Here is a 15,168-nt window from a genome sequence, read left to right as displayed (position 1 = left end):
AAACACTGAACAAAGCTCCATTTTGTCCGTCTTTATGGCAAGAGCACATATACTCCCAAAGCTTTCAGCAAACACCCTGCTAGCAGCTCTCTGGTTTAACAGTTTGTGAGGGACCTGTAAGCCTGAGTGTCACTGAGAAAAGGCCCAAAGTTATAAGCTTCATTGTCCCACTGTCAGCAAACACCAGCCCCATGTACCTGTAGGCACAGTACTGCCTGCCCTCCTCTTGCACAGCCTACCTGTAGGTTCCCTGATTTCCCTTCTACAAAATGGATGTGACATAAAAACCTTAAAGGCATGCTCCAAGTCCAAAGCATCATCAAAAGCCTGGATGAAAATAGTTGCCAGCCGCCGGTCCATGTCTTCTACTTTTTGCTGGAAATCAAAGGCATCTTGCTCAAAATCCTGTAGGAAGGCAGAACAGCAAGCCATGAAATGGTTGTGAAATGACACCATGAAGGTACTCAGAGATGTTGTGTAGTCTCCACCCTTGGGGATATTCAATCTTGGAAATACTAAACCTGACTGGACACAACCTTGCTCTAGCTGACCCTGCTTTGAGCAGGGTGTTGGACTAAGTGGTCTCCAGAGGTCCTTGCAACTTCAACAGTTCTGCTTCTGCAACTTCCATCATCTTCTGGCACTAATTTCCTTGCCCTGATTGTAATAAATCCTTTGAAGCTGAAGAGCAAAAGCTTGTTTGTTTGCTTGTTTTTCCTACAGGAAAAGAGCCTAAATCAAAGACTGGGTTTGACAAACTATGAGACTTCAGCATTTCTAATTTGGACAAAGTGGCTAAAAATTAGGCCATATGTCTTTTATCTGGAAGGACAAAATGCAAGGCAACAGCTTTTACTATTACCATCACTGAGCTTCAGCAAAACCAGATACCATGTTTTAGCTGAAAAAAAGAGGTAACAGAAGGTAGAAAACTCAGGCACTGAAAGAATGAGCTTGACAAAGAAGGCCAAGGGATCACCAAAATCAAGCCAGTCTCTGCAGAGCCATTGTCACCACTCCTTCCATGCCCTCCATCCTGAAAAAGGAGCAATGTGGGGCAAGCAGTTTCCCAGCAAGACCCAGCCAGCCAGCACTAGGGTTGTGCCTCCCACTGCAGAGATTTTACTGGGAACTATAGGGATTGAAGTGCAAGCTGCCCATCACTGAACCAGACAGGCCCTGTCACTCTAGGTACAAGGCACTGGCCTTGCATCCCACTACCAGCATGCTCACCCTTCATCTCAGTACAAACCTGAGCAAGTCAGAAGCCTGCTGGATTTTGCTCCAGGATTATCTTCCATTTGGACACCTACTGCCCCATGAGCAGCGTGGGACAGGAGCTCCTCACCACCAAGCTGCACTATGGCCATTTGTTTTAGCACTCCCTCCTCTGGCTTCATGTATAGCCCTAACCCTGTCCTGACAGCTAGATTTAGCAAACTGATCCCAGGGCAAATTGGACAAGCAGAAAAAATCAGATACTCTGAGATCACAGGACAAAGACTCCTTCAGTAATGCCATTCCTATCCTTCCTTCATAGCCTACCCAGGCTATGCTGCTTGGTGTCAAGGCCAAGAGTAGGACCATAAGGGGGACAGCAGCTCACTTGCTGTACCCTGCTTGTATGACATGTGCTAGTGTGAGCATTTGGGATCTGCATGGCCACTGAGCCATGACTTTGAGGACTGGGAATATTCCAGAGGAGGGCGACGAAGATGGTGAAGGGCCTAGAGGGGAACAAGTATGAGGAGCGGCTGAGGTCACTTGGCCTGTTCAGCCCAGAAAAGAAGAGGCTGAGCGGAGACCTCATTGCGGCCTACAGCTTCCTCATGAGGGGGAGTGGAGGGACAGGCACCAATCTATTCTTAATCACCACTGATAGGACCCAAGCGAATGGCGTCAAGATGAGGCAGGAGAGGTTCAGGCTGGATATCAGGAAGAGGTTCTTCACCGAGACGGTTGTCAGGCACTGGAACAGGCTCCCCAGGGAAGTAGTCACTGCACCAAGCCTGTCAGAATTTAAGAAGCATTTGGACTGTGCTCTTAGTCACATAGTCTAAAATTTTGGGTAGACCTGTGTGGTGCCAGGAGTTGGACTTGATGATTCTTGTGGGTCCCTTCCAACTTGGAATATTCTATGATTCTATGAACCTGCAAGAGCTCCCATATCTCTGCAGAAAAGGCCAGTGGCTCCCAGCGACAGTTTTCTCTGCAGTGACAGATCAGATCATACCAAAAGGAATGAAAAGGTGGGAAGATGACAGTAGGACAGCACATGGACTAAGGCTTCATCGCTGCTCTGAAAACACATACATGGTGTTGGTGTTCCTGCAGGCTGGTCCCACCTACCGTGTTGGTCAGGTCGAGACAGTCATAGGTTCGCTCTGCAAACACCTTGTATGCCTCCTGGAATTCCTCATACACATCCAGGACCTGCTGACTCAGGGCTTTCCCTTTAATCCCGCTGAACTCTATCTTTTCCAGCTTCATCAGGTCCAAGGCATTTGTCAGGAGGTCCTTCAAAGCCAGCAGACACACACAGGTTAAGATGATGACAAAGACAATGAGAACAGTTGTCACACCAGGGAGCTGCACTCGCTGTCATGCTGTGGGACCTCCCCAGGCAAACCACTGAGCAGCACAAGCAGGAAGGGGGGAGCTGGATCCTGCCCACCACAGGCACCGATGGCTGCACACAGCACATCCCGTTCTGGTGGGACCTGCAGCTGCCACTGGAAATACTGTGCCAACTGTGAAATTGCTTTTAAGAGTATTTAGGGGATACGTTCAAAATAACATGAGGCCCATCTCTACTGAGGTGGGTAGGAGGGACTTTTCCTTCCCATCCTCTGCAGCCCGGCTGGGCCTGACCACCCCCCGCTGCCACCTCTCAGGATCCAGCCAAGGCAGAAGCACTGCCACCACTGAGTCCAGCTTGGTGGGGAAGCGAGGACTGGTTGGTGGTCTGCAGCCTCAGAGGATGAGCAGGAATGTGCTGATCTCAAGCACAGCGATGGACCTGCAGCCATCCAGAGCTCCAGGGACAGCCCTGAACACAGAGCTCAGCACCCCAAACAGGCAGCATTTGGCCAGTGGCTACGCCTTTTGGATGGGGCTGCCAAATGGGATGCAGCCTGTGGTCCGTAGCCTCCCATGCTACGCCAAGGCACCATCAGACTTCAGTGCCACCCTTGAGGCAGGAGCGGGGAGATGCCACGTGCTTACAGCTCCCACCAGGGCCAGGCTTATCGGGAATGGCTTCCAGACAAGGGAACAACTGCTTGCTGAACCAATTGCTGAATCCTCCTGCACTGCTGAGGGTAAGGTGCCAGCACAGAGCCACCCTAGCCAGGCAGCAGGCTTACAGAACATTAGCAGTGCAGAACAGCAAAATAATGTGGGAGAAAGAGCCCTTCTCTCTGCACATGTTCATGAGCTAACTATGCACCCATAACTGTAGCCTATACAAAATTTTGAAAATAAATGCATGTGTGCTATGTAGAAAAAGAACATCCATTTTAACAAACACTTCGTAAGGCAAAAGTAACAGATAGAACAGCTGCCCTTCACTTCATCTTACTAGGTTGCTTGAAAAGAAAAGAGGAGGAAACAGAGACAGAGAGAGGAGGAAGCCTTCCTCATTAACAGGCTAGTGTGTGTGATGCTGTTAATTATCATTTTACAGCTCACATCTCAGCACCCTCCAGATCCTCCACCTGACTGCACACGTCGCAGCCTTTCACTGTCCCTGGAGGTAAGGGACATCACGCCCCACTCTCTGCCACCACGGCAGTGCATGTGCACCTCAAACGCTCCGTAATGACTTTCTTCTGTAGCCCATTTTCGTAGTAACCAAGCAATGAGCCATCAGTGCCCCAGAGCCTTTGGAGAGTTACAGAGCATAATTAGTGTCACTCATATTGTTCTCATGATGACCTGCAGTTACTCCTATGTCTATTTATATTCATCTCTACACTGGCAAGCATAATTTGGTTTACTGCACAGCCAACCTTACTGGAAACCACTGTTATGAATAGTTTTAAAACAGTCATCAGTCATGGTGATTTTCAACACAGTTAATTCAATAATTCATAAAAATATACAGCTTGCTTCAGCCAGTAAAACCCTCTGTTCCACTACAGAGAACAAGAGAAGCAGAATAGCAGCCCAGATCTGCCTTTAAATAGGTAAATGGGAGCTGCAGCACCCCAGGTTGACAGATCATCGGGGTATGAAGGGATGACTTGGTGAGCACCGTGCCCCTGCTCCTCCCCGGGCCCATACAGCACAGCCAAGCGGTGCCCAGCCTTGAGGGGCATGCATGACCTCTCCCAGCCAGGCAAGACCCTGCTCTGGGGTGTCTGATAGCCGCAGGAGCACAGGGCCCAGAGATGGCACTGCTTGATCCACAGCCCTCAGTAATCCCCATTCCCTTGCCCCAGAGGGCAAGGGAAGTCCCACAGGGTTCTCCAGAAGAATAAACACACGTCCCAACATGAACAGAAGGACACAGCTGTGTAGCTCACTCATTCACTGAGCAGGGCAAGGTAAAGCAAGGTCCCAGACTTGCTGCTACAGAAGACCTATGAGCAGTGAGTAGCCTCATCCCCTGGCACCCAGTGAAGGTGTTAACAAGTGAATTCATGGCTATAGAGCTCTTCTGAAGGCCTGAAATATCTTTCAGGACCAGATCCTCACCTCCACCATCCCCAGTCTCTTCAGGAAACTGTCCAGCCTTGAAAACACCATCGTGGTGTGGAAGTCCCACTCCTTCACTTCTTGGCCTGGTGCATAATATGTGTGAAGTTTTTCCCGTCTGTCCTCAAATGCCCCTTTGAATGCATTCAGGATGCTGAGCACCATTTGCACCTTGCCCAGGCTCTCTTCCATCTCCCCTTTTAGAAGGTCTTCTGGAGACAGGTATGCCAGGGCCTGGAACAGCAAAATCACACCCAAGAGATCACTTCTGCCATCCCATCAAACAGTCACTTCTTGAGCTGAACACGTTTCAAGTTAAACTTGGCTTAAAACAATAATTTTGCCACAGATGGGTTGGGGAGAGGAAGAGAGCGGAGACATTATTTTAAAAACTGCCCTCTGGAAACAGCAGAGTGATGGCCACGCACCTGCTGGATGAGAAGATTGCAGATTTCCTGGAGCAGCACTACCAACCGCGCGGGTACGCTGTAGTGCTGGGAGGTGACCCAGGCCAAACACACCACGTGGAGCAGGGGGAGCAGGAGAGGCTTCACCTTGCTGAACTCAGCCTTCTCTATGGCCTCCAAATGGCGTCTGAGGGGCATCAGGTGCAGGTGAATGTCCCAGGCTTCAGTCAAAGCTGTGAAAAAGCAGAACTGGTGAATCCCACCCAGCTGTGGTGTGTCAGGTTATGGGCCAGAAAGCAAACCATCCCAGCAAGCACAACACATACTCAGATACCCATGCACTAAAAAATTTCTTGACCACTGCTCATCTGAGGCAATAATCAGGAAAGGAGACAAACTGACAGCACAGCAAGGGACAAGGCAACAAAGCCAGGTCTACAGCACCCATCTGGGGCCAGGCCACTTGAAGCAAGAGAACCACTGGGAGAAGCTGACCCAGCACTGTAAAGCAAAGCTGTCCAACAGCAAGTTAAGCTAAAGCTTTCAGCTACCCTGACATGAGTTGATTTGTACATCTGCGTGACTTTACCCTAAAGAATTATCCTACAGAGCAAACACGTGATCATTATGTAATTAAATCCATAGACAAACGAGAAGTGACAGAAGTATCTGAATGCATATAAAGATAACCCCAAAATCCAAGACGAAGAAGAAACCCCAACTAGCAGCACTGCCCTCCCAGCACGGATGCAAGGACGCAGACATAAGCCCTACCACCACACCAGCAGGGAGAGCACAGCACCAGGGAAAGGGACAGAGACTAAAAAGCTGATGCAAACAAATCTGATCTGTGTTGTAATGGGAATTCACACTTACAACCCAGATTATCCAGTTAGTATTGCTGTAGCTGTACTAAAATCTAATATTTGTTGTATTTTGATTAGACTCTTGAAGAATTAATTAACAATGAACTCTTGGTACAGGGGGTGCTTCTCTAGCCCAAATAACTTGTACAATGTGTAGTGTGACAAACATCCTTAATAGATTAAATGTTTCTATGTGAAGAAGTGAAGAACAGCATTATCTGCCATCATGAACACAGCTAGCAAAGCCTGAACGGCTGGGATGAAGATGGATGCAGAGGGTCATTCATGGAGAGCTACAGGGCATGGAGCAGTAGGACGACGTTGCTTCTCACTGCAGAGGGGAATTTGTAGTATTTCCTTTGGATGAACTTAACTCCCCTAAGCAAAGCGCACTGGAATAAAGATTGTGCTACTTTCATATAACTTCACGTTTAAGGCAGAAGTCTGCTTGATTAACGGGGAAAAATATGCTTCCTTCCTTACCAGACTTCTTATTAACAACAACAACAACAAAAAAAAGCCTTTAATTCCCTACACTAGAAAATGCAATTATTTCATTCTTTTGCTCAAAGCTCTCCTGTCTCACTGAATTGTGCCAGAATGGCAAAATAAAGAAAAGAAGATGGATCTGCTAGTGCACAACACCACCTACAGGCCATCCACACCACTCAGCTGCTTGCAACAATCTGAAAAGGTGGCAAGGAGAGCTGTGGGCTGGCCAGACCTTGTGCGCTCTAGGAGGACATTCTGGATGAGGACATAGCCAGACAGCTCACTGCATAAAGATCCTCTGTGCAGCTTCGCAGGGGAATTTAAGTAATTTCAGACAGGGCACAAAACTGATGGCTCAGACATTCGCTGCATCATGGTTATAGAGGTTTTAGACACAGCTCAATCCCACCAAATGTCACTGGGGTGCCTTTAGCCACACACCAGGCTTCTCGGGGCAGAATAAGCAGAGCTGAGCAATCCTGCACAGCACAGCCTGCAGGGTCAGGGTGGGAGGCCATGCTCAGCCCCGACACCTCCCGTGCAGACTGACACCACAAGACCTGGTGAAATCAGCTCTCAAGGTACACCGTGTTTCAGATCAGTTGAGGCTATTCCTGCTGCATTGCTGTGAATGCTTTATTATGACAGACTGAATTCCCAGATCTGCTCACCCTGACCTTTGGGAAAAGTCTAGCTTAACAGACCAGTGATCAACCCTGTTCCAGTATGGAAAGAAACAAAACAAAACAGAACAAACCAGAACAAAACAAAACAAAACAAAACAAAACAAAACAAACAAACAAACAAAAAAAAAAAAAAACATCAGAACAAGCACAAGCTGACCAGTTTCACGCCACAAAAAAGCAACAGGGCCAGCAATGTGGTTGCAGTCCCCATGGTCACAGTGACCTCCTAATGACCTCCTAATGGCCAGCACCATTACAAACATATTCAGCTTGAAACCTATTAAATCAGGATATAAGCAAAGGCCAGAAGTCAGCACAACTCATCCAGATAGGCTGAAGCTGCCCCAGTACCTCACCTGCTTCAACATCCATAAGCATAGACTTGAAGACTGGGAAGTAGCTGCTCTCAATTCTCTCTAGCACCTCCATCATGTTCCTGACCTTCCTTGTCGTCAGCTGGCTGTAAATGTACTCCAGGTCATCACACCTACGACACCCAAGACATGTTACAAGTCCGTATTGGGTCAGCATCAGCTGTCCACACAAACCATCCATTTCCCTGGCCCAAATTCCAGATCCCCTTCAGCTTGAGTCTCAATGCTGAATGAAATCAGTAAGAAGCTTCTGAAGGAGGCACGGACAAGCCCTGTGGGACAGACAGCTGGCACTGAGACCCACCATGCTGGCAGCTCCGCTACTGCTGAGAGAAGCCACCAGTTATTTCTGCAGGCATTAGTGAGAGATCTCCTGTGGGCTGGGTTTTGCCCTAAGTCAGCCCATATCAACACATCACAGATGTTTTCAAGGGCCCAAGGGAATTCCCTGCCCTGTCTCCTGAGCATCTAAAGCCCACTTTGATGGGAGAACAACAGCCAGCTAAGCTGCACCATTTCCAGAAGGCCCTTCACAAAGATGTCAAGTCAGCCCTTCTGACAGAGGTCTCTACCATCAGCAGAGTCTGCAGCCATGGATGGCTGCTCACACCTCACCCCTGCCAAGCACAGCTCAGCTGTGGGATTGAAACCCATCCACACTGCTGTGGCATGGAAAAGTTCTGCAGACTTTGCTGTAGGGGCCAGGGTCTCCTTGCAGCCATGGAGAGACAGCAATGTCCCAAACCCCCTCTCATCTGCGAGCACCAGATGCTCCTTTAGCCCCAGACATACTGCATGCCTGTGGATAAAAAACATACTCCCAGACTGGCTGAGAGGACTAGCATATTCCAGCCAGGAGAGGCTGAGCTCAGAAATCAGCTCTGCGTTTAAAACAAACAAACAAACAAAAACATTGACAGGGCCTGTTAAAATCAGATTTTTTAAAAATAAAATATAGCTTCTGAGAAGGCTGCATTAGTCTTCACTACACACATTAGCGGTAGTAGCTACATTAGTCTGCCACTACCACAGGGCACAGCAACAAGCTCTTCTGGGGCACAGAACCAGATTTCTGTTTCTTAGGAGGTAAAATATCTTCTAGGCCTCAAAAATAAGTTTCTTGTGCAGAAAAAAAGAAGATAGATCCATCCAGGGAGGTGTCCATCAGCCCTTACTGCTGCAGCTGTTTCCTAGTGAACTGTGATGGTAAGAGCACTTACAAAACTGTTCCCTCAAGATGTGAAGGAGCCGGGGCTAGGGCTACGTTAGAATACAGCCAGCTGCCCCACGGTCCCTGAGACACTTTGCAGATTGCGATTATTTTATGTGTGGGAGCAATTTGCCTTGATTGAAGTCTTTACACGAACCCGAGGCAGCCTGCTCTTTTCAACTGGCAGAGCAGCTCTGTCTGCCACCAGCACGCCCTCCATCCACCTGCAGCCAGCACCAGAGCCCACCACGCTCCGGCCAGGCTGCCCGGGGTACCTGTGCTTCCAGAACTCCAGCTCCACCTCCGGGCTGGGGTTGCTGCCTTGCAGGAGAGGCTCTGAGGACTCTTTCTTCAGTGCTCTCTGGATCTGGTAGCTCCAGTCTATGATAGCTGACTCAGTGGCATGTACAAGGGATTTATCTATCAGCTCCAGGCTGCAAAATAACAGACCACCCAGTTAACTTTGCTTTCCATTTGTTTGTATTTATTACTCAGCTTTATCTGCTTCAAATGACCATGTGAGCAGCTGGATTTTACAGAATGGTCTAGCTTCAAATTTCAAAACCACAAAACCATCAAACAATTTTAAGATTTTGCCATTGCTTTAGTACAGGAACTACATCCTAGAGAAAATGAATGAAGCTCAACAGCAACCACAGCAATATGTGCAGCAACACACTTTGATGAGCATGGTTTCATAAAAGAAACGGTGGAAGAGCCAGCCACCACCTCTCAGCACAGCCAGTCCCTGAAGCATCAGGTCCATTTGGGCTCCAGGTCCAGCCTGCAGAGCCATCCCCCCAGCAAGATGCTCTCTTCCTGTTGTTCTTCTCTTCCTGCTCAACCCACTCTCCTGCGCTGCCATGAATTCTCTCACTCTAGACGGGCTGGCACACTGCGGACAGTTCCCCTCACTGCCTTGGAAGCAGTAATGGCTCCTGCAATCCCACCTGCCCCACGTCCTGTCCTGAGTGATCAATCCCACCACACTAACACAACTCTTGAGGCCCCACAGGGTGCAAACATGTAGCCCAGGCACGGCAATGACACAATGTGCCAAGGGATCTGCCCCTGCCTGCAGTCCAGGCTTTGATACCTTGCCCTGGGCCAGGCTTACAACACTGCAGTGTCCAAAGTCCTTCCACCTCTGGCTTTGGGCACCAAGCTGGCTGCTCAGGGAACCAGGGTGGAAGTTTCCCCCCAGCTGCAATGCGAGCACCCTGCCTGACATGTCAGCTAGCAAAGGATGGTGATTCCACAGCTGCTAGAGATACTGCAAGACAAAGACCAGCTGCACACAGGGCCCAGCCTTCCCAAGCTGTCCTGACCAGCATGAAACGCTGGGGTGGTTTTCCTGGGGACTGTCCCTCAAGGACTGGAAGTGAACTTCAGAATTACTACAGCTACCAGGGAGGTTTAACCATGAACAGAGACAACTGAAATTATCAAAATGGCTCATCTACATCTTGAAGAGAACCACAAGAAATGTCATGGGTGTCTGCAAAACCACCCTACTTCTACAAGAGGATACATGCAACAGTTTCCATATCTTTGTATGGGACCATGAACAGTTTAGAAACTTGCAGGAAGTTGTAGATGTTTCTTCATGTACCTTTGAATAATAAATCTAGTTTTAAAGGGAGGCAGAATAGTTCTGACCAAGCAGGCGGCATGAATCATGAACAAGTGAGTCACATAACTTCTAGCAGTGCATTTGCGGGGCACGCTCTGGCAGACAGAAACCAAGGGGAATTTTAGCCAGGAGAGCACTGGCTTCCTGTTCAGTGGCAACAGCAAAGCAGCAGAGGTTTTGCCCACAGGGTTTATCCCATCGACCCAAGCAGTTTGTTGCTTTGCTGTGTACCCTTTGCTTTTGCACTTGCTGAGCTTCACCCACCTGCCTATAGTGTTGCATGGTCCCCAGAGACAGAGGCCATGAACTAGAGAGCAGGTAAAGCAAAATACACCCATCCAGGCAGCTTGGATGAGCAGCAGATGATGGTGAGCAAGAAGAGCCACCACCATCGGTGAGGTCCAACGCATCAGCAGGAGATAACCCAGAGGAAAGCACGGGGCAATACTCACAATTTCTCGTGTTCCAGATCAATGTTCTCGATTCCCTCTGAGCCTGCTGGGAGAGGGAGCACGGTCCTGCCTTTTACTTGGCCAACCACCATGGAGACAGCATTTTTTAGGCTGTGGACATGATGTATAATGTCCTGTGACACCACTTGTGGCCAGCCCTGGTGGTTCTTATGGTTCGTCAGGATGGGCACAATCACCTGTAGCAGGAGTCATGAAAAAGCAATGGATAAAAAAGAGCTGCAGGAGACTGAAATGTCCCCAGGCCCTAAGGTCCCTGCTCAGCCAAGCTCAGAGACCTGAATTCCTTGCTGTCCCAAGCAGCTCGCTGCCTGTGTGAAACAAGGGCAGGTCAGAACAAAGGGACCTCTCCGCAGGCCCGCTTTGCTGCCAATCTAAGCTGTTGTCCAGATGAAACCCACCCATGAAACTTGCTGCCCTGGCTCCGACCAGGGTGTGTGAGAGCTTCCAGCTCCAGCAACCTCACACCTCTTGTGCATCATTGAGGATCACAAGGTTCAGCACCCTTACAGGTACTAATAAGAAAAAGCTGGTGTCCAGCACTCTTTGCGCTCCTTTACCAACCATGTTCACCTCCATCAACTGTCCCGGGGCTTCCCCTGCACCTGGAGGGCACAGGACAATCTGGCTTCCAGGACGGTATTTAAGGGCATCCGCCCAGCTATTTTGTTGGCCGTGCAAGGTGAGAACTGGGACAGTTCTGTGCTGTTCTCACAGAAAGCCAGCGGCACATGCTGATGTACCCGCATACTCCTACAGCTCCCCGACACAAGCAGGGCCAAAGGGCAGCAGCAAGCAGACAAAGCGAGCATCCCAGCCCTATAGCTGCTCAGGCTGTCTCAGCCCCCAAACCTGCAACTGGGGACAGCTCCAAGGGTTCACAGCCTGGCCGGGCTCTCATCCCCCTGCACACAATACCACCAGTGCTCGGGGCTCGCTCTGTTTCTCTGCCAGCAGGCTGGGCAGGGGCTCAGGCTTCAGGCTGCCCTTTGAGAGCAGCAGGGCTGACCCCAGCGTGCTGAAGGGGGAGCTCTCCCGGTACCCTCTGGGACCTTCTTCTTGGTGAGGGTTGCCTAGGTCCCCTTCCAAATTGCACCACAGGTCTTCAGCACAGGCTGCTTTTTAAGTTATTTTCCCAAGCTGTGGCCCAGTTAATGTGACTTTTGCCACTTCCAGGCTTTGTACCGGCAGCACAAGGTCTCAGGGTGACCTGGGCTCACCTGGGCTGGTTTTGGCTCATTCCCATTGTGGAAGCAATGCAGTGGCTGTCACGTACCCTGCAAACAGCCTGTGGCAACGGCCCAACAAAGCTGGGCCACCCCCGGTGCCAAACACCAGCCCCTGCGTTACCATGGGGAGGCTGCAGGAAGCAGCTGTAGCCAGGGCTGATGAGAGGGGAGCAGGCTGTGGTAAGAAAAGGTATAAAAATAGCTACAATTGGACCCAAAATTGAGACGGAACACCCCAGCACCACCATAGTACCGTGCTGGGGCAGTCAGGATGCTGACGGCTCTTCATGCTCACCACTGGTACTGCTAACCCGGGGAAGACCGGCATCAGCCACCCCATGGCCAAAGGGACGCAGGAAGGGGGAGCTCAGCCCCAGGAACGTGGGCAGAGAGTGTGGAGCTCATATTCAACAGCTTTAACTACATTACTAGCAAGATTTTTCTCTATTACTTAAATCACGTGGACTGCTCGTACTGGTATTACTGTAACGGGCATACTAGCTGTTTTATTTTCTTATTAGATTGTTAAAACACAAAGGGGACTCAGAACATGTCCCCAGCTCCACAGAGTGGAGGTGTGCTCCCTTTGGCCATGCCAAGGGTTTGTGTGTGACAGGTACAAAAGGTCACCTCAGCTGCGATCCACAGCTCAGCTCCCTACTGAATAAAGATGCAGTTTTGGTGTGCTGATGCCCTAAGTAACCCATGGGAAGTTTGGCACAGACTATTCCTTTGACCAAAGTCTTCTAAGACTGACCTAAAACCCCCAGTAAAAGGCTCCTTACAAGAAGCGCTCTGTGCAGCCTCAAAAAATTCAAGACCCTTTTCACCTTCTCACAGACCCCCCGTTCTGCTGACAACCGTTCTGTTTTCCTTTAAGTTTGAGCAGAAACTGGGACCAAACCCAGCCACGATCTGCTCCCTATGTAAATGCTGCATCCATCTGGAACAGCTGAGAGGAGAAGCCTGCAAACATGCCATCCAGGTGCACAATCCCATCTTATTGAAGGCAGCCAGAAAAACGGGATCGAACAGCATCTATTGAAGTGTTCCTACCCCGAAATCTCTCTGTAACAGATGGTGTTTACCACACATACCATACGCTACCTGCCACCATCTATAAACAAAACCGTGATACAAAAAAAACACTGTTTGTGTGGACTTACCGAGACCACAGAACTCATCAAATGCCTCAGAACAAAAGCTCCCTGTGCAAATAACGCGTTATCCCGCAAAATCAAAGACAGACAGTGAGGCAGCCTGCTCTTGGGAACCCAGTCAGTCGGTCAGCTTCTTACTACACCGACAGCATCACCAGAATTTCTCAGCACAAGCAGCTCCTTTACTTTTCCATTGCAGCGTCGCTGCAGAGACCCCTCTGGGTCAGGAGTTTGGTCCAGGCAACGTCACGTAGCTGAGCGACTCTTGGTGGGAACAGGGAGCGCTCACACCTCCCAAAGATCCCATAGGGAAAACATGAGCCCTTCGGCAGGCGCTGGACCGTAGGAGGCTCCGTCTGAACGCCTGGAAGCGCTTTTGGACCACGGGGGCGAGGGAGCAGGGGCAACCAGGGAGGCAGCAGGGCCTCCACCACCAGAGATCTCCCGAAGCCCGCTGCCGGTGTCCCCGCTGGCCGGAGCGGGACTCGGACCCGAGGGTGCCTCCAGCCCCGCGACCGCACGGCGGTCCGGTCACCGCCACTCCGCGGGCCCACCGGGGACGAGGGCCGGGGCCGGGAGGCTCTGCCGAGCTCCGGACCCCCCGGGGGCCCGCGAGGGCAGCGCCGGGCCCCGCCGGCAGCCGCGGGGCCGCCCTCACCTCGTGCAGCAGGGCGGCCAGGTGCTGCAGGGCGTCGGCGGGCAGGTCCCCGCACAGCAGCGAGCCGGGCTCGGGGCGCCGCAGAAAGAAGAGCGCCTTGGGGCGGCCGGCGGCGGGCGGCGCCGGGGGGGGGCCCAGCAGCAGCTGCCCCCCGGGGCCGGGCCAGGCCAGCAGCGCCGGCCCCGCCGCCCCGGCCAGGAAGGCCCGCAGCTCGGCACGGCACAACCCGCGCTCCCAGCGCTCCGCCGGCCCCCGCAGGCCCCGCGCCGCGCAGCGCAGCAGCCACCGGGCGCGGGGGTCCGGGGCCTCCTCCTCGGCGCCCTCCGGGCCCTCCTCGGCGCCCTCCATGCGGCGGCTCCGGGCGGTGTTTGCGGGGAGGAGCCGCCGTTGCCCGGGGACGCGGCCGGGCCCCTAGCGGCCGGCCTCGCCCTCCGCGAAACCCTCGCGACTCCCCCGAGGGAAGGAGCCCTCCTCGCCTGGCTCCGGGCGCGTAACAAAAGCAACGAACGAGCCGTGGCAGAGCTCAAAGCAAATGAGGCGTCGAGTAGGTACGCGGTTTATTTCAGCACCGGGCCCACGCGGGGTAGCTCCCAAAGGCATGCACAGCCCAGCACAGCAGCTTGGCTACATGCAGTGAAGTTACACGCACAGGAAGTTTCCCAATACGCCTACACGTATTCATAACCTGTCCCCACTTTGTATTAAACGCGGCTCCAAGGAGTCGTTTCCATAAACTCCTCCTATCTGCACTCGTGCAGTACCGTCTGGTGGTGGTTGCCAGGGGCCGTGGGAATGAAGGCTGGTAACTCTTCTTCATCACCACTAGTTGACCCCCTGCCTTTGTACAGGCTCAGCTGCTCCTTGACTCTTGTCCAAACCAAGAGGTTGGTCTCAGCTGTTTTTTGAGACATTTTTGTCAGGAAACATCCTCTGTGAGGGGGGCCCTGAGACTCCTTGTTTCAGTCAATTTTCACAGTAGTAAGCAGAGACACTCAGCAACATCTATTTTTAATGCAATTAAGCAAGCTCCCATTCTTCCATTCCTGGCTTTAATAATAACAATTGTTTTATTTAGAAATCATTAATGTGATTAAGCAAGCCCCCATTCTTCTATCCCTGGCTTCACAAAAGGCTCTGTGCTACTTCTGCATGAAGCACAAGATCCAGGCAACCAACAGTGATCCTATTCACACCTGTGCAGTAACAAGTGGTTGCTCAGTCCTTGCTCATCACTGATCCCAGCTCCCTGCTGTTCTTCACAGCCAAGCAGGAACTTTTTGTAGTA

The 15,168-nt window shown here is 51.2% G+C and overlaps 1 protein-coding gene across 1 annotated transcript in view; it reads right to left on the bottom strand.

Annotated features, from left to right (window-relative positions):
• Positions 1-10,976, bottom strand: part of DNAH9 (dynein axonemal heavy chain 9) — a 194,174-nt gene extending 183,198 nt beyond the window's left edge. Inside the window, exons 1-7 of the mRNA XM_032199711.1 lie at positions 10,819-10,976; positions 9,009-9,167; positions 7,506-7,636; positions 5,127-5,338; positions 4,699-4,932; positions 2,350-2,517; positions 289-405 (exon numbers count right to left, since the gene is read on the bottom strand). Of these exons, the coding sequence (XP_032055602.1) occupies positions 289-405; positions 2,350-2,517; positions 4,699-4,932; positions 5,127-5,338; positions 7,506-7,636; positions 9,009-9,167; positions 10,819-10,910 (1,113 nt within the window). The 5' untranslated portion in view covers positions 10,911-10,976. The remainder of the gene's footprint in view (positions 1-288; positions 406-2,349; positions 2,518-4,698; positions 4,933-5,126; positions 5,339-7,505; positions 7,637-9,008; positions 9,168-10,818) is intronic.
• Positions 10,977-15,168: the final 4,192 nt, after the last annotated feature.

This window comes from Aythya fuligula, chromosome 18 (genome assembly GCF_009819795.1).
Source record: "Aythya fuligula isolate bAytFul2 chromosome 18, bAytFul2.pri, whole genome shotgun sequence".
NCBI lineage: Eukaryota > Metazoa > Chordata > Aves > Anseriformes > Anatidae > Aythya > Aythya fuligula.
This window is presented reverse-complemented; position numbering and strand designations above follow the sequence as displayed.